This window comes from Oncorhynchus clarkii, chromosome 15 (genome assembly GCF_045791955.1).
Source record: "Oncorhynchus clarkii lewisi isolate Uvic-CL-2024 chromosome 15, UVic_Ocla_1.0, whole genome shotgun sequence".
Taxonomy (NCBI): Eukaryota; Metazoa; Chordata; class Actinopteri; order Salmoniformes; family Salmonidae; genus Oncorhynchus; species Oncorhynchus clarkii.
Window position 1 is genome coordinate 13,890,359 of NC_092161.1, and position 19,759 is coordinate 13,910,117.

A 19,759-nucleotide genomic window follows, 5' to 3' on the forward strand; every position below is an offset into this window, starting at 1 on the left:
GTATAACGAGGTGTTCCTGCAGACGCAGAAATGACCACATGCAGGAACGCCCCGAATTGCCGCCCACCCTTCTCGTAGTTTCTTCTTAACCTCTCCCGTATCCAATCTAATCCCACTATTCAATGGAAGAGGCGGGTGCTGGAATGACATTCAACCAAACCCTTCCCTGCATTCAACCCCTTTCAGCTGATCGGGGAAAGACGGGCAGATAGTTTAAAATTGGACCCCTCTTCCTGGACGGATGGCTTTCTAGCTAGCTAGGGTAAATCTTCATATTAGAAAAATGGCGGCGGATAGCGTCAACCCGTTTAATCTGAGCGATTCTGAAGATGCGGCAGAGCAGAGAGCAGAGGACGGGGTTGATGCCGAAAGGAGCCTTAGCGATGGAGCGCCAGGGCTCCCGTCCAACAACCCCTTCTCCCCGCAGGCGGACGCCGAGCCCCCGGCCCTTCTGCTGTCCAGCACCCGGACCAGCCCAAGTGTGGAAGGCATCTCGGTAGCAGCCGCAGCAATGCCAAGCGGCTTGGCAGAGACTCGGGTATCTGTAGATGTGATTGCTGCTCAGCTAATACGGGATCAATACATCCTCACCGCTCTTGAATTTCATACCGAATTGTTGGAGTCAGGGAGGGAGCTTCCCCGGTTGCGGGACTATTTCTCCAACCCGGGCAATTTCGAGAGGCAAAGCGGCACTCCACCAGCTTGTAAAGACCAAGGACTGGGGCCAGGTGGACCGCTAAGTAAGTAAATAGCTATTTGCTCATTTGTAACCTAAATTAATTATAATTTAGATGGCTTTATGTGCTAGCTAGTTAGCAGACAGCCTGTTATTCAATGGGGAAACAATGTTGGCACTGTGCTTGTCAGCCAACATTGCTCTGGCTATGTAGAATAAACGAAATTCGATACGACACCTGTTTTTCTCTCTCGTTAGCTAACTAGATTAGACAATAGCAGTGGAAACAACGGATAATTTACTAATCATACAGAGTTATCTCACCTACCCGTGTTAGCCTGTGAGAAGAGTTTCTCCCCTAGGTGCCAGCTGGCTTGGAACAGATGGAACCAAATCAAATAAAACAAGCTTCGTAGACAACAGGTGAACGCTAACAGTGAAATACTTACTTATGGGTCCTTTTCCAACAATGCAGAGTTAAAGATAATACAAAACATTTTAATTAAGAATAGAAATAGTGACACGGTGAATAACGAGTAAAAATAACATGGCTGTAAATATGGAGTAGAAGACAAATAAATAAATCGATGTGCAGGGGAGCAAGGCAACTGAGGTAGTTATGTACTGTACATATAGGTAGGGCTAAAGGGACTAGCAGCAGTGTGTGTGAACGTGTGTGTGGCTTCAGTATGCATGTGTGTGCATGTTATGTGTGTGTTGGGGTGTCCAGTGTGTGGGTGGAGTCCAGTGTGTGTGCATAGTCAATGCAAGAGAGTTTGTGCTTAAAAAGGTACATGCAGGCTGTCCAGGTAGCCATTTGCTAACTAGCAGTCTTGTTTAGAATGCTTATGGCGTTGGGGTAGAAACTTCCCCGGTTCCTGTTGGTTCCACTTGCCCTGCGGTAGCAAAGAGAACAGTCTGTGGCTGGAGTCTTTGACAGTTTTTTTTGGTCCTTCATCTGACACCGCCTGGTATAGAGGTCCTGGATGGTAGGGAGCTTGGCTCCAGTGAGGTATGAGTCTGTACCCACTACCCTGTAGCGCCAAGCAGTTGCCATACCAAGCGGTGATGCAGCCAGTCAGCATGTTCTTGATTGTGCAGCTGTTGAACTCTTTGAGGATCTGAGGGCTCATGCAAAATAATTTCAGCCTCCTGAGGGGGTAGAGGCGGGGGTAGAGGCGTTGTCGTGCCCTCTTCACTACTGTGTTGGTGTGTTTGGACCATGATAAATCCTTAGTGACGTAGACACAGAGAACCATGAAGCCCATGACCCGTTCCACTACAGCCTGTCGATGTGAATGGAGACGTGCTTGGCACTCCATTTCCTGTAGTCCACGAACCAGAATAGTAGTGACTATGAACAGCTAGAGTTACTTCTTTATACCAGTCTAGTAATTGAGATATTTGCATCTTGGCGTCATGTAGGCTGCTGCTGAAGATGGCTATACAGGCTACTCAAACACTAACTAGGCCTATCTTTCTTCTGTCTATCTCTAACTGCCTGTAGCTGTCATTATCTGCCTATACAGTGCCTTCAGAAACTATTCATACCCCTTGATTTATTCCACGTTTTATTTGTTTTATAGACTAAATTCAAAATAAATAAATAAAACAAATTTTCACCCATCACTCAATACCACATAATGGCAAAGTAAAAACATGTTTTTAGACATTTTTGCATATTTAGTGAAAAATTAAATACAGAAATTGACATACAGTACCAGTCAAAGGTTTGGACACACCTACTCATTCAAGAGTTTTAATTTATTTTTGCTATTTTCTACATTGTAGAGTATTCGTGAAGACATCAAAACTGTGAAATAACACACATGGACTCATGTAGTAACCAAAAAATGGTTAAATAAATATTTTATATTTGTGATTCTTGATGACCGCTTTGCACACTCTTGGCATTCTCTCATCCAGCTTCATGAGGTAGTCACCTGGATTGCATTTCAATTAACAGGTGTGCCTTGTTAAAAGTTAATTTGTGGAATTTCTTTCCTTAATGCGTTTGAGCCAATCAGTTGTGTTGTGACAAGGTAAGGAGGGTATACAGAAAATACATTAGCCCTATTTGGTAAAAGACCAAGTCCATATTATGACAAAAACAGCTCAAATAAGCAAAGAGAAACAACTGTCCGTCATTACTTTAAGACATGAAGGTCAGTCAAAACGGAACATTTCAAGAACTTTGAAAGTTTCAAGCGCAGTCGAGCTCTGATGAAACTGGCTCTCATGAGGACCACCACAGGAACGGAAGACCCAGAGTTACCTCTGCTGCAGAGGATAAGTTCATTAGAGTTACCAGCATCAGAAATTGCAGCCCAAATAAATGCTTCAGAGTTCAAGTAACAGACACATCTCAACATCAACTGTTCAGAGGAGATTGCGTGAATCAGGCCTTCATGGTCGAATTGCTGCAAAGAAACCACTACTAAAGGACACCAATAAGAGGAGACTTGCTTGATCTAAGAAACACGAGCAATGGACATTAGACCGGTTTAAATCTGTCTTTTAGTCTGATGAGTCCAAATTTGAGATTTTTGGTTTGAACCCCACCGTGAAGCATGGAGGAGGAGGAGATGTGATGGTGTGGGGCTGCGTTGCTGGTGACACTGTCAGTGATGGATTATTTAGAATTCAAGGCACACTTAACCAGCATGGCTACTACAGCATTCTGCAGCGAGAACGACCATCCTATCTAGTTTGTACTTAGTGGGACTATCATTTGTTTTTCAACAGGACAATGACCCAACACACCTCCATGATGTGTAAGGGCTATTTGACCAAGATGGTGAGTAATGGAGTGCTGCATCAGATGACCTGGCCTCCACAATCACCTGACCTCAACCCAATTGAGATGGTTTTGGATGAGTTGGACCGCACAGTGATGGAAAAGCAGCCAACAAGTGCTCGGCATATGTGGGAACTCCTTAAAGACTGTTGGAAAAGTTTTCCAGATGAAGCTGGTTGAAAGAATGCCAAGTGTGCAAAGCTGTTAAAGGCAAAGGGTGTCTATTTTGTAGAATCTAAAATATATTTTGACTTGAACACTTTTTTTTTTCTTTTTTTGGTTACTACATGATTCCATTTGTGTTATTTCATAGTTTTGATGTCTTCACTATTATTCTACTGTGTAGAAACTAGTCCAAATAAAGAAAAACCCTTGAGTGAGTAGGTGTGTCAAACTTTTGACTGGTACTGTAAGTATTCACAACCCTGAGTCAACTTTGTAGAAGCACCTTTGGTAGCAATTACAGCATTCAGTTTTTCTGTGTAAGTCTGAGTTTTCCACACCTGGATTGTGCAATGTTCAAGCTCTGTCTAATTGGTTTTTGATCATTGCTAGACAGGTCGTGCCATAGATTTTCAAGCAGATTTAAGTCCACACTGTAACTTGGCCACCCAGCAACATTCACTGTCTTCTTGTAAGCAACTTCTGTGTCGATTTGGCCGTGTTTTAGGTTATTCACCTGCTGAAAAGTCATTTAATCTCCCAGTGTCTGGTGATAAGCAGACTGAAATTGCCTGTGTTTAGCACCATTACATGTATTTTTTTATCCTGAAAACTTCCCCAGTCCTGAATGATTAGAAGCATACCCATTACATGATGCAGCCACCACTATTCTTGAAAATATGGAGAGTGGTACTCTAATGTGTTGTATTGGATTTGCCCCAAACATAACACTTTGTTTTCAGGACAAATCGTTTTTTGCAGTATTACTTTAATACCTTGTTGCAAACAGGATGCACACTTCCTTATTTTCACTCGGTCAATTAGGTTAGTATTGTGGAGTAACTACAATGTTGTTGATCCATCCTATGTTTTCTCATATCACAGCCATTAAACTCTGCAACTGTTTTATAGTCATCATTGGCCTCATTGTGAAATACCTGAGTGGTTTCCTTTTTCTCCAGCAACTGTGTTAGGAAGGATGCCTGTATCTTTGTAGTCAAGTGTAATTAATAACTTTACCATGCTCAAAGGGATATTCAATGCTTCCTTTGGTAAAAACAAATCTATCAATTGGTTCCCTTTGTGGGGATATTGGAAAAGATCCTTAGTCTTTGTGGTTAAGTCTCTGTTTGAAAATCACTGCTCAACTGAGGGACCTTCCAGATAATTGTATGCATGGGGTACAGAGATGAGGCAGTCATTCATAAATCATGTTAAACACCATTATTGCACACAGTCCATGCATCTTCTTAAGTACATATTTACTCCTGAACTTATTTAGGTTTGCCATAACAAAGGGGTTGAATACTTATTGACTCAAGACATTTCAGCTTTTCAACTAATTTGTAATAATTTCAAACAAAATTCCCTCTCTTTCTAAAATTATCCGCCGCCATTGTTGCAACCCCTATTACCAGTCAGTTCAGCCTCTCTTTCGTATTGTCCGAGATCCCTAAAGATTGGAAAGCTGCCGTGGTCATCCCCCGCTTCAAAGGGGGATTACACTCTAGACCCAAACTGTTATAGACCCACATCTATCCTGCCCTGCCTTTCTAAAGTCTTCGAAAGCCAAGTTAATAAACAGATCACTGACCATTTCGAATCCCATCGTACCTTCTCCGCTGTGCAATCCGAGCTGGTCACGGGCCACGCTCAAGGTACTAAACGATATCATAACTGCCATTGATAAAAGACCGTACTGTGCAGCCGTCTTCATCAACCTGGCCAAGGCTTTCGACTTTGTAAATCACGGTATTCTTATCGGCATACTCAACAGCCTTGGTTTCTCATATGACTGCCTCGCCTGGTTCACCAACTACTTCTCAGACAGACTTCAGTGTGTCAAATCGGAGGGCCTGTTGTCCGGACCTCTGGCAGTCTCTATGGGGTACCACAGGGTTCAATTCTTGGGCCGACTCTTTTCTCTGTATTTATCAATGATGTTGCTCTCGCTGCAGGTGATTCTCTGATCCACCTCTACGTAGACGACACCATTCTGTATACATTTGCCCCTTTGGACACTGTTAACAAACCTCCAAACGAGCTTCAATGCCACACAACACTCCTTACGGTGCCTCCAACTGCTCTTAAATGCTAGTAAAACTAAATGCATGCTTTTCAACCTTTCACTGCCAGACTAGCATCAATACTCTGGACGGCCCTGACTTAGAATATGTGGACAACAACAAATACCTAGGTGTCTGGCTAGACTGTAAACTCTCCTTCCAGACTCATATTAAACATCTCCAATCCAAAATTACATCTAGAATCTGCTTCCTATTTTGCAACAAGGCCTCCTTCACTTACGCCGCCAAACATACCCTCGTAAAACTGACTATCCTACCGATCCTAGACTTCGGCGATGTCATTTACAAAATAGCCTCAAACTCTACTCCGCAAACTGAATGCAGTCTATCACAGTGCCATCCGTTTTGCCACCAAAGCCCCATATACCACCCACCACTGCGACCTGTATGCTCTAGTCGGATGGCCCTTGCTACATATCCGTTGCCAGACCCACTGGCTCCAGGTCATCTGTAATTCTTTGCTAGGTAAAGCTCCGCCTTTTCTCAGCTCACTGGTCACCATAACAACACCCACCCGTAGCACGCACTCCAGCAGGTATATCTCACTGGTCATCCCCAAAGCCAACACCTCCTTTTGTCTGCCTTTCCTTCCAGTTCTCTGCTGCCAATGACTGGAACAAATTGCAAGATTCGCTGAAGTTGGAGACTTATATTTCTCTCACTAACTTTAAACATCAGCTATCTGAGCAGCTTACCAATCGCTGCAGCTGTACATAGTCCATCTGTGAATAGCCCATCCAATCTACCTACCTCATCCCCATATTGCTTTTTATTTACTTTTCTGCTCTTTTGCACAACAGTATTTCTACTTGCACATCATCTGCACATCTATCACTCCAGTGTTAATTTGCTAAATTGTAATTACTTCGCTACTATGGCCTATTTATTGCCTTACCACCTCACGCCATTTGCACACACTGTATATAGATTTAAATATATATATTGTGTTATTGACTGCACTTTTGTTTAGTCCATGTGTAACTCTGTGTTGTTTGTTGCACTGTTTTGCTTTATCTTGGCCAGGTCGCAGTTGTAAATGAGAACTTGTTCTCCACTGGCCGACCTGGTTAAATAAAGGTGTTCTCCACTGGCCGACCTGGTTAAATAAAGGTGTTCTCCACTGGCCGACCTGGTTAAATAAAGGTGTTCTCCACTGGCCGACCTGGTTAAATAAAGGTGTTCTCCACTAGCCGACCTGGTTAAATAAAGGTGTTCTCCACTAGCCGACCTGGTTAAATAAAGGTGTTCTCCACTAGCCGACCTGGTTAAATAAAGGTGTTCTCCACTAGCCGACCTGGTTAAAGGCAAAGGGTGTCTATTCTATAGAGTATTCGTGAAGACATCAAAACTGTGAAATAACACACATGGACTTATGTAGTAACCTGGTTAAATAAAGGTGGGGGAAAATAAAACATTAAAAAAAATCCACTTTGACATTATGGGCTCTTGTATGTAGGCCATACAAGCTGTCTGTAGCTGTCTCTTACTGCCTTCAACTGTCTCAAGCTGTCTGGCTGTCTCTAGCTGTCGCGGTCTCTTGCTGTCTGTAGCTGTCTCTTACTGCCTTCAACTCTCTCAAGCTGTCTGTAGCTGTCTCTAGCTGTAGCGGTCTCTTGCTGCCTGTAGCGGTTTCTTGCTGTTTCTGACTGTCTCTATCTCTCTATTATAACTCCTCTCTGTGTCCCCTCGGCATGACAACGATAGAAGAGCAATACATAGTGTATGGGACCAGGATAATTCACATGGCCTACATGCCTAAAAGCTGAAGAGGAAAGTGGAGTAGATGGGTAGGAAGATGGTTGTCTCCTTCTGTGGTATTAGTCCCCTTCCCCCTTTTTCTAGAATAGATTTGACACACACACACACACAACACAATGGTATGCTGACACAAATGGACTACTTCTACATCAGCAAACCGAACATTCAATTGCCCCAAGTCTTAGGGGCATGGGTTCTTCGACATGTTGCACCAATGAACACAGGAATGCATTCCTAGTTCTGATCTGTATTCTGTGTCGTACTGTTTTAGCAACAATCAAGGCTGGTGACCTTATTTCCATCCCTTTCTACTGATAAGAGCTATGATAAGAATAGAAGCCTGAGCTGTGTAAACTGCATTTCCATGATTGTGTTATGTGCCTCCCACTCGCCGTACTTAGTCCTTCCCGATCTAACACAACTGGATAGGTGAAAGCAGGGGTTCCACTATACAGCTTGCACCTGTACAGCCATGTGAAATCAGTGCTTATTAGGCTGTCTTGGGAGGGAGGACGTAAGGATGCTTGTCATGATAGCCTACTAGCCTCTATGTATAGCAGACATTGTTCAGCTCATGGCTAAGCCTAATGGCTTCTGTCTGTGGCGCCTCGCTGGTTGCCGTGGAGCTGGAGGACTGAGGTATCCCAGGGGGCATTGCTTGTGTTGTTATTATTTTATTTTTTCTCTGCATTGTAGAGAAGGGCCTGTAAGTTATTATTCACTGTTAGTCTGTTTACAAAGCATGTGACAAATACAATTTGATTGGATTTTTAAAAATTTGATCTCTAAGGATGGGTGAGGGCTTGGATGAAGTTGCTCTGAGACACTGATCTATGGTCAGCTTAGCATTTCACCCCACAGTGTTATGGTTAGGAACAGGATGCTGAGAGGAACTCCACCTGTCCTCTATTGTGTTTACTTCACTGATAAACAGGAGGCGAGAGAAGACCGAGAGGGGGACAGCTTGAGGGTCTGCCCCTAGGGTCAACGGGGCCTACACCCAGCCCAGGGGAGGGTTTCCTTGCCCTTGCCGCCTCTGCTCACTCTTTCCAGGTTTCAAGCAGGCTGAACAACTAGAATGATAGAGGAGTTTTAGGGCCCATAAAAATATAGAAATGGTTGTATTATATTCTAACGTTGTGCATTAGCTGCTCCATTGGTGGCACATCATGTAGACCTAACAGAGGTGTCCTGCACCACGTGGAAAACCATGTAGGAAACGGTCAGAGTAAAGAAACCGTCTCATAGGCTAGGCATCAAAAGGGTCACTTGTTGCTGTTAGCACTATGATCTGGCTAGCTCTCTGTCACCTGTCACCACCCTGCTAATTTAACAGACTTAGCAGCTAGCATGGTGCTCTGTTCATTTGCTGCTGCAGGCCACTGCACAACTCAACACCATAGCCCACTGAGCTGAAGCCTAAACATTTAGGCCTAATTCCAGGACTTAATACAAGTTCTCAGGTTAGGCTGCTCATTGAGCAAGAGTAGCTGGATGAGCCCCTCCACCCATTTGCACAATGTTCCTCTTGCCCACTCTCCCCCTCTACCCAGCTCATAGTTTTCTCCTCAGTGGCTAGCTGATTAGCATCTCGCTACAATCTGCTTGCTCAACGCCCAGTTCAATCAGAGACTAAGCTGTTAGCATTAGCGCTCTGTTTTAGCTAGCCATTCTGTTCGTTGAAAAGACTTAGCCAAGGCCTAGCCTACTACCCTGCTTTCTTGGGCGCTAGGAACACGCAGTCAAGCACACACTTGCTCACTCAGAGCAAGAAGAACACACACACACTTAATAGGTTAGAAGAAATAACACACACAAACATGCACACAGTAAGAAAAAAGCACACACAGACACAGATTTGCTGCAGGGCTGGGAGAGGCTGATTTAATCACACTGTGGGACATTTGGGTCTGCTCCACCTGTTTCTGTTCTGTGTGTGTGTGTGTGTGTGTGTGCGCATCTCAGTCAATAGGCCTGCACTGTCTGTACTTGATAATTCAGCTATCATGCTGTAGAATAGATCTATCATAATATTGACTCTGATTTACTGTCAGTAGGACTGGCACAATTATTGTATAATTATGTAACCGACAATTATGGACAATAATCGTGAACTGATTGTAATAACTGTCTTAAAACATACATTTTCGGAGGAAGGAGGGATTCAACTTAATATTCAAGTAGATAAAGTTTACCCAAAGCAGTTTTAAGTTTGACATGAATTGGGCAGTGTTGGTAATCATATTAGGAGCAGATGGGCACGGTTGGGAGGAGAACCTTCATTTCCAACAGTTTCCGGCGGTCAGAACCATTAGTTTTGGAGCTGGGCGTCACCAGAGCTGTGTTGTATTCATTAGGTGTTTCGTAGCGACTTTTCTAAGATGCATTACAAGCTCAAAACATATATCTTTTTAAAAAATTAAAATGACAATTTATGACAATAACCGTGGCTATTTGCAGGACAATTAATTAATACCCCAAATTCCCTAATCGTCACCCTAATGCCCTACCTGTCAGTCAAATCAAAACCAATTTTATTTGTCTCATGCGTCGATTACAACAGGTGTAGAACTTACTGTGACATGTTTACTTACAAGAACTTCACCAACAATGCAGTTCAAGAAATGGAGTTAATAAAATATTTACTAAATAAAGTCAAGTAAAAAATAATAATAATCAAAAAAGTAACACAAAAGTACATAACAACGAGGCGACATACAGGGGGCACCGGTACCAACATGTACATAACAACGAGGCGACATACAGGGGGCACCGGTACCAACATGTACATAACAACGAGGCGACATACAGGGGGCACCAAGTCCATGTACATAACAACGAGGCGACATACAGGGGGCACCGGTACCAAGTCCATGTACATAACAATAATGTATTACTACATACAGGGGGCACCGGTACCAAGTCCATGTACATAACAATAACGTATTACGACATACAGGGGGCACCGGTACCAAGTCCATGTACATAACAATAACGTATTACGACATACAGGGGGCACCGGTACCAAGTCCCTGTATGTAGCCTCGTTATTGTTATGTACATGGACTTGGTACCGGTGCCCCATGTGCAGGGATACAGGTGAGTCCAGGTCCATTTGTAAAGTGACTATGCATAGATGATAAACAACAAATTGTTTTTACACTTCTGCTAAGGGGCGGTGGGGGTCAATATGTATGGGTGACCATTTGATTAATTGTTCAGCAGTCTTATGGCTTGGGGGTAGAAGCGGTTAAGGAGCCTTTTGGTCCTAGACTTGGCGCTCTGGTACCGCTTCCCATGCGGTAGCTTAGAGAACAGTTTATGACTGGAGTCTTTGACAATTTGTAGGTCCTTCCTCTGACACTGCCTGGTACAGAATTTCTGGATGTCAGGAGACTTGGCCCCAGTGATGTACTGGGCCCTACGCACTACCCTCTGTAGTGCCTTACGGTCAGATGCCGGGCAGTTGCCTTACCAGGCAGTGATGCAACCAGTCGGGATGCTCACGAGGGTACAGCTGTAGAACTTTTTGAGGATCTGGGGACCCATGCCAAATCTTTTCAGTCTCCTGAGGAGGGAAAGGTGTTGTCCTGCCCTCTTCACAGCTGTCTTGGTGTGTTTGGACCATGATAGTTTGTTGGTGATGTGGACACCAAGGAACTTAACTCTCAACCTGCTCCACTTCAGTCCCGTCGATGTTAATGAGGGCCTATCCAGCCCTCCTTTTCCTGTAGTCCACAATCATCTCCTTTGTCTTTCTCACATTGAGGGAGAGGTTGTTGTCTTGGCACCACACTGCCAGGTCTCTGACCTCCCAATAGGCTGTCTCATCGTTGTCGGTAATCAGGCCTACCACTGTTGTGTCATCAGCAAACTTAATGATGGTGTTGGAGTTGTGCTTGGCCACGCAGTTGTGGGTGAACAGGGAGTACAGGAGGGGCATGCACCCCTGAGGAGCCCCAGTGTTGAGGATCAGCGTGGCAGATATGTTGCTGCCTTACCTTACCACCTGGGTGCGGCCTGTCAGGAAGTCCAGGATCCAGTTGCAGAGGGAGGTGTTTAGGCTCAGGGTCCTTAGCTTAGTGATAAGCTTTGTGGGCACAATGGTGTTGAACGCTGAGTTGTAGTCACTGAATAGCATTCTCACATAGGTGTTCCTTTTGTCCAGGTGGGAAAGGGCAGTGTGGAGTGCAATAGAGATTGCATCATCTGTGGATCTGTTTGGGCGGTATGCAGATTTGAGTGGGTCTACGGTTTCCGGCATGATGGTGTTGATGTGAGCCGTCACCAGCCTTTCAAAGCACTTCATGGCTATCCGACGTGAGTGCTACAGAACGGTAATCATTTAGGCAGGTTACTTTCGCTTTCTTGGGCACAGGGACTATGGTGATCTGTTTGAAACATGTTGGTATTACAGACTCAATCAGGGAGAGGTTGAAAATGTCAGTGAAGACACTAGCCAGTTGGTCCTGTCATGCTTGCAGTACACGTCCTGGTAATCCGTCTGGCCCCGCGGCTTTGTGAATGTTGACCTGTTTTTAAAGGTTTTGCTCACATCGGCTACGGAGAGCGTGATCACACAGTTGTCTGGAACAGCTGGTGCTCTCATGCGTGCTTCAGTGTTTCTTGGCTCGACGTGAGCATAAAAGGCATTTAGCTCGTCTGGTAGGCTCGTGTCACTGGGAAACATGTGTCTGTGCTTCCCTTTAGTCAATAATATTTTTCAAGCCTTGCCACATCCGACAAGCGTCACAGCCGGTGTGGTACGATTCCATCTTTGTCCTGTAGTGGTGCTTTTCCTGTTTGATGGATCGTCTGAGAGCATAGCAGTATTTCTTATAAGTGTCCCGCTCCTTTAAGGCGGCAGCTCTATTTATTTAATATTTTTATTTAATCTTTATTTAACTAGTCAGTTAAGAACACATTCTTATTTACAATGACGACCTACCAAAAGGCAAAAGGCCTCCTGCAGGATTAATAATAAATAAACTAAAAATATAGGACAAATCACAACCAGAGACAACACTACATAACGAGAGACCTAAGGCGATAACACAACATGGCAGCAACACATGACAACATGGCAGCAACACATGACAACAACATGGTAGCAACACATGACAACAACATGGTAGCAGCACATGACAACAACATGGCAGCAGCACATGACAACAACATGGCAGCAGCACATGACAACAACATGGCAGCAGCACAAAAGTGTACAAACATTGTTGGGCATAGAAAACAGCACAAAGTGCAAGAAGGTAGAGACAACAATACATTACGCAAAGCAGCCACAACTGTCAGTAAGAGTGTCCATGATTGAGTCTTTGAATGAAGAGATTGCGATAAAACTGTCCAGTTTGAGTGTTTGTTGCAGCTCGTTCCAGTCGCTAGCTGCAGTGAACTGAAAAGACGAGCGACCCATGGATGTGTGTGCTTTGGGAATCTTTAACAGAATGTGACTGGGTGTTTGGTATGTGGAGGATGAGGGCTGCAGTAGATATCTCAGATGGGGGGAGTGAGGCCTAAGAGGGTTTTATAAATGAACAACAACCAGTGGGTCTTGTGACGGGTATACAGAGATGATCAGTTTACAGAAGCGTATCGAGTGCAGTGATGTGTCCTATAAGGAGCATCTAGCCTTTGGCTCGGAGCGGATGTTGCCTGTAATCCATGGCTTCTGGTTGGGATATGTACGTACGGTCACTGTGGGGATGACAGTCAGACACTTGTTGTGCCTCTCGCTCTCACTCCCCTCTCTCACTGTCTCTCTCTCCTTTCCTTTGTGAAAGATCCTGTCATCCCCTACAGATTCCAGACATTCTGAGATCTGTCTGAAGCACCAGAGTGTCCTCAACACCCCCCAGCCAAATAGACACTGAGAATGTTGTTGCAATTAGAGTCCCACAACGTACTGCGCTCATTGATTGGGAGGGAGCACACTGGAAAGATGGGGCCATATGAAACCTCAGGCTGTCGGTTTTCAAACACAAGAGAGGACAATATAAGCCATGGGCACAGACCTGAGCGCGCACACACAAACACACACACACACACACACACACACAGAGTTCCAAACAAGTTGGCAGTGACACACTCTCACACACCCTCCCTTGGCAGTCACAGGACTGAGTGTGTGTGCTTTGTGTGGCCACAGATCTGACCATGTGACTCACATTCATTACTGTAGCATCACATCCGGTTTGACGTTGTTGTTCGTTTTGGACTTCGGCAAGGCTTTTTTTGGGCTGTTCGGGCACACAAGATTTTTTTCTCTCGAGGCAAGCCGAAGCCGGTAGCCAAAGTCTACTCCCCCCTTGTCGGCGATTGGTCAACAGTAGGAATTCTTCCGTGAAATGTCTGTTGTCATTCAACAAGAAATGACTGGTCCTCATGTACATGTTTTCACTTGAGAAATACTGCACCAAACATCATAGTTAGATGTAAAATTGTGCCACTAAGATCTCTACAAAAATGTCAAAATTAATGACAGAGTTCTTGAATTATCTTGGATGAATTCAGACTATTTTGAGGAAGTGTATACCGGCTACGGCGTCTCAAAATGGACAAATGGTACTATTGCTGCTTTTTCAGGTTTAATGCTTATTTCCTGAAATTTTTTGTCTTGAGGTGTAAAGAAAATAAAGCGGTTTTAAAGGAAATATTCTTTCAAATCTATACATTTTACTACGTCTAATGTGTATTCACTAATGTGTATTTTTTTTATAATTTTTTTGAACCCTGCTTTTCTACCAATTTTTGTGATATCCAATTGGTAGTTAGTCTTGTCCCATCACTGCAACTCCCTAACGGACTCTGGAGTGGCGAAGGTCGAAAGTCATTCGTCCTCCGAAACACGACCCTGCCAAGCCGCACTGCTTCTTGACACAAAGAAGCATTTCAAGGTCCTGGAGTGGCCTAGCCAGTCTCCAGATTTTCAACCCCATAGAAAATCTTTGGAGGGAGTTGAAAGTCTGTGTTGCCCAGCAACAGCCCCAAACATCACTGCTCTAAAGGAGATCTGCATGGAGGAATGGGCCAAAATACCAGCAACAGTGTGTGAAAACCTTGTGAAGACTTACAGAAAACGTTTGACCTCTGTCATTGCCAACAAAGGGTATATAACAAAGTATTGAGAAACTTTTGTTATTGACCAAATACTTATTTTCCACCATAATTTGCAAATAAATTCATAAAAAAAAAAAATATCTCTCATTTTGTCTGACATAGTTGAAGTGTACCTATTATGAAAATTACAGGCCTCTCATCTTTTTAAGTGGGAGAACTTGCACAATTGGTGGCTGACTAAATACTTTTTTGCCCCACTGTACCTCGCTAACTCCTCAAACCTGCTTGGTAGGAAACCCCTCAGGACGATGTATAACCCAGAAAACAAACCGGTTTAGGTGTTGTCTACTACCATGTCCTCTCCTGTCCACTCTCCACATATAGTGTTATGTTGTCTGTTGTGATTTCTCCCAAGCTGTTGTTTATAGCCAGGGTGATGTGGTGGATACTGTAATGATCACTATATGAATGGGCTGAATGATTTGATTGCTTTCTCTGTGCCTTTCTCCTGACAGACCGAGCGGGCAGCATCAGCACGTTGGACTCTCTGGACTTCGCCCGTTACTCTGACGACGGGAACCGGGAGTCGGATGAGAGGGTGGCAGGTAAGACAAGCTGTACCTGTCCTGACCGGGCAGAGATCGAGAGACGGACATGAAGAAGGAGAGACAAAACAGACAACAGACAGAAAAGAGCAGGGGAAGGGATAGAAATACAGACAGAGTATACTGGACCTTTCCTTGCCCTGTATGATGTCACGGTATAACTACAGCCCTGTATGATGTCACGGTATAACTACATCCCTGTATGATGTCACGGTATAACTACAGCCCTGTATGATGTCACGGTATAACTACAGCCCTGTATGATGTCACGGTATAACTACAGCCCTGTATGATGTCACGGTATAACTACAGCCCTGTATGATGTCACGGTATAACTACAGCACTGTATGATGTCACGGTATAAATACAGCCCTGTATGATGTCACGGTATAACTACAGCCCTGTATGATGTCACGGTATAACTACAGCCCTGTATGGTGTCACGGTATAACTACAGCCCTGTATGGTGTCACGGTATAACTACAGCCCTGTATGGTGTCACGGTATAACTACAGCCCTGTATGGTGTCACGGTATAACTGCAGCCCTGTATGGTGTCACGGTATAACTGCAGCCCTGTATGGTGTCACGGTATAACTGCAGCCCTGTATGGTGTCACGGTATAACTGCAGCCCTGTATGGTGTCTGTGTAAATCCAGCCTTTTATGATGTCATAGTAGCACTCCAGCCCTTTGTCACAGTAGAACTCCAGCCATTTATGACATCATAGTAGTACTCCAGCCGTGTATGATGTGGCATCATAAGGCCACACCAGCCCAGTAGAGCTCACTGAGGATGACGTCACTATGGTTCCATTCCAGATTTACCTACCCATTCAAATATCCCTGTCAGTAACCTACATAGCCTTCCATGGGCCTGTCTAGTGAGGCTACAGCGTTAGAGAGATTTACCTCCATGTTCTTCAAATGTAATTGAAACCGTGTTATTTTCTCTCACAGGAGCTGTCGATGTCACTGGATGTTGTAAAATTAACACTTTTTTTCCTGAGCTTTTCTCATAACCCCCACCAGCTAATCTTCTCTGAATAGGTTAAAGGTCAGAGAGGATGAACTGAATACGTTAAAGAGCAGAGAGGATGAACTGAATACGTTAAAGAGCAGAGAGGATGAACTGAATAGGTTAAAGAGCAGAGAGGATGAACTGACTACGTTAAAGGTCAGAGAGGATGAACTGTATAGGTTAAAGGTCAGAGAGGATGAACTGAATAGGTTAAAGGTCAGAGGATGAACTGAATAGGTTAAAGGTCAGAGAGGATGAACTGAATAGGTTAAAGGTCAGAGAGGATGAACTGAATAGGTTAAAGAGCAGAGAGGATGAACTGAATAGGTTAAAGGTCAGAGAGGATGAACTGACTACGTTAAAGGTCAGAGAGGATGAACTGAAAAGGTTAAAGGTCAGAGAGGATGAACTGAATAGGTTAAAGGTCAGAGAGGATGAACTGAATAGGTTAAAGGTCAGAGAGGATGAACTGAATAGGTTAAAGGTCAGAGAGGATGAACTGAATAGGTTAAAGAGCAGAGAGGATGAACTGAATAGGTTAAAGAGCAGAGAGGATGAACTGAATAGGTTAAAGGTCAGAGAGGATGAACTGACTACGTTAAAGAGCAGAGAGGATGAACTGACTACGTTAAAGAGCAGAGAGGATGAACTGAATAGGTTAAAGAGCAGAGAGGATGAACTGACTACGTTAAAGAGCAGAGAGGATGAACTGACTACGAGCAGAGAGGATCCACTGACTAGTAGAGGAGCAATGTGTCTGTCCACTACACAGACCTGTGTTATGGTGTAGGCTGATATAGCCTAGCCTATTCTAGCGTTTGTTCTCCTCACCTCAGAACATATATGATGACTAGAAAGTACTGTGAATAAAATGCAAAGTACTATTGGGATTTTCTTTCTTCAGAATTTGTTCTGTCTTATTGTTTATATGTGGCTGATAACAGGACCATGAGCTCCACATCTAAACTCATCTCTTTATGTGACTTATAATTGGCCTGTTATCTTTCCTTTTCTGAATGGCAAAATGCCAAATGTCAATTCCAACCCTTTAGCTTTGTAAGATGAGAGGTCTGGAGGATTCTCCAGGAACCATGCAGCAGAGCAAGCCTGTGGTCCCTTCTTCACAACCACATACCCTCTACTCCTCCACCCTGCCCTCCCTCCCTGTGGTCCCTTTTTCACAACCACATACCCTCTACTCCTCCACCCCTGCCCTCCCTCCCTGTGGTCCCTTCTCCACAACCACATACCCTCTACTCCTCCACCTCTGCCCTCCCTCCATCCCTCCCTCCCTGTGGTCCCTTCTTCACAACCACATACCCTCTACTCCTCCACCCCTGCCCTTCCTCCATCCCTCCCTCCCTGTGGTCCCTTCTTCACAACCACATACCCTCTACTCCTCCACCCCTGCCCTTCCTCCCTGTGGTCCCTTCTCCACAACCACATACCCTCTACTCCTCCACCCCTGCCCTCCCTCCCTGTGGTCCCTTCTCCACAACCACATACCCTCTACTCCTCTACCCCTGCCCTCCCTCCCTGTGGTCCCTTCTCCACAACCACATACCCTCTACTCCTCCACCCCTGCCCTTCCTCCATCCCTTCCTCCCTGTGGTTCGGCATCTCCCCCCTAAACCACCACCTCCATCCCTCGTCCCAACATGTCTCCCCCAGCTGTCTGACTCTGGGTGTTTTGGCTGTTATGATCCCATCCCAGTGGCTCCAATACTGGACAACACTCCTCTAGGCTAGCAGCTCTCTGCTTTCTTCTTTCTTAGCTTAGCTTTTATTTTTTTAAATTTTTTCTTCACTTTTGTTCTTCATCTTGTTTCCGTTTTGTTGCATCCTGTGCGCTCTTGATCAGCAGTGGGAAAATTTGTCTGGACCGCTTCCTGTTGAACTGGGACAGACTTGACCTACTGAAGCGGCAGATCTTTGGTGCACAGCCATGCAACATGTCCTCTCTGGTCTCCATTGCTTCTCTTCCTCCCGTGTGGATTTCTTCCTGTCTAAAGACAAACTTGAACTGGGAAATGGCTTGAGGTTTTAGACGCCTCAATGTAGCGTATGTAATTACAATTCATAGACATGTATTTTTCTCCTGTAAGTGTTGTTAATGCATAGGGTAATTAGCGGCTATCGTATCCACTCCCATGCATAGGCCTAATATTATATCCTATTAAAACACTAATTGTTTGACCAACCACAATGCCAGAAGCGCCACTCCAAACTCTCTTTTTTATCTATTGATTGTAAAATCCCTGGTCAGACAGCTATTAGCATATTCTATAGTCTGCATCCCAATAGAGAAGAGTGGTTTCCTCTCCCTGTCTCACGATAGGTGAAAGCAGATTCCCAGAAGGTGTCCTCCATGTTGCTTTCACCTGTCCTGTGTATTCAGATCAGTGCAGATGAAGTAAAGGAGACGAGGAGAGGAAGCCACTAGACTATTGGGATGCAGCCTTAGACACTCATATAGATTGAAGGACTCTCCATTAGTCAGCTATCCCAGGATCCTCTGCTGCATGCGTTCATTAGACCCCATAGTTTGTCTCCTGTTTTTATTTTTTATCAATCTCTTTATTTATTTTTTGCCTCAGCTTCTTACAATACATGTTGTTATTTTGGTAATTTTTTTGTTCAATTTTTTTTCATGGCCATCTTTTTGTTTGTTTGTTCCTGCTCCTTGGTTGGATGCACTTCCTTCCTGTGTGTTGTGATGTCACTTCCTGTCCAGTGCTGGAGTTTGAGCTACGGAAAGCCAAGGAGACCATTCAGGCTCTACGCGCCAACTTGACTCAGGCAGCAGGTGGCGTACTTAACACTTCTACTCCTCCATGTCATCCCTCTATCATCTCTCTCTTTTTATGGAGCTTCTCTCTAGCTCCTCCCCTCTTTCACTGGGATGGAAGGGTTCATCTGTTCTGTTGCTTTGTCTTTCTAGAGAGCGACACTCGGGAGAGAAACAAGAACTACAAATCAAATTCTGAGATTCAGGTAGGCCGGACTCTCTCCTACACGTTGTTAGTCACTGTATGAAGTGCAGTTGTGGAGTACCACTGCAGCGAATGCACAATGTTTCTTCAAAACTACAGTTTGTTGAAAAACGTGACTTTTCGAGTTAATTGATGTTTCATCTGTCTCTATATTCTTAGGAACCTATCCGCCCACTGGAGAAGCGAGCCTTAAATTTTCTTGTGAATGAATATTTATTAAAGAATGAGTACAAACTGTCGGCCATCACATTCTCTGATGAAAATGATGACCAGGTAATGTTTGATTTGTCGCTCAAGTATTTAATGTGCCATATAAGGCTCTATACAGTATATAAACATATCAGCCCATCTTGTACGGTCGTTCAGGACTTTGAGTTGTGGGACGACGTGGGCCTGAACATTCCGAAGCCTCCCGATCTATTACAGATCTACAGGAACTGTGGATCCGCCCTTCCGTCGCCGCGGGATACAGTGGATGTATCCGTGGGGCTGGAGGCAGGCGAGCTCACTGGGAACTACATTGTCCAGAAACCTGATCTCTTGCAGCAGGTAGGAGAGCGAGATAGGGAGCTCTAAACAATCCCCTCAGAC

General features: G+C 44.5%; 1 protein-coding gene across 2 annotated transcripts in view; it reads left to right on the plus strand.

Moving 5' to 3' along the window:
• The first annotated feature begins 265 nt into the window (after positions 1–265).
• LOC139366920 (RAB11-binding protein RELCH homolog) overlaps positions 266–19,759 on the plus strand; it is a 64,727-nt gene continuing 45,233 nt past the window's right edge. For both annotated transcript variants that reach the window (XM_071104674.1, XM_071104675.1), the window contains exons 1-6: positions 266–740; positions 15,067–15,156; positions 18,910–18,981; positions 19,117–19,169; positions 19,328–19,441; positions 19,535–19,717. In XM_071104674.1, the coding sequence (XP_070960775.1) occupies positions 284–740; positions 15,067–15,156; positions 18,910–18,981; positions 19,117–19,169; positions 19,328–19,441; positions 19,535–19,717 (969 nt within the window). In that variant the 5' untranslated portion in view covers positions 266–283. The remainder of the gene's footprint in view (positions 741–15,066; positions 15,157–18,909; positions 18,982–19,116; positions 19,170–19,327; positions 19,442–19,534; positions 19,718–19,759) is intronic.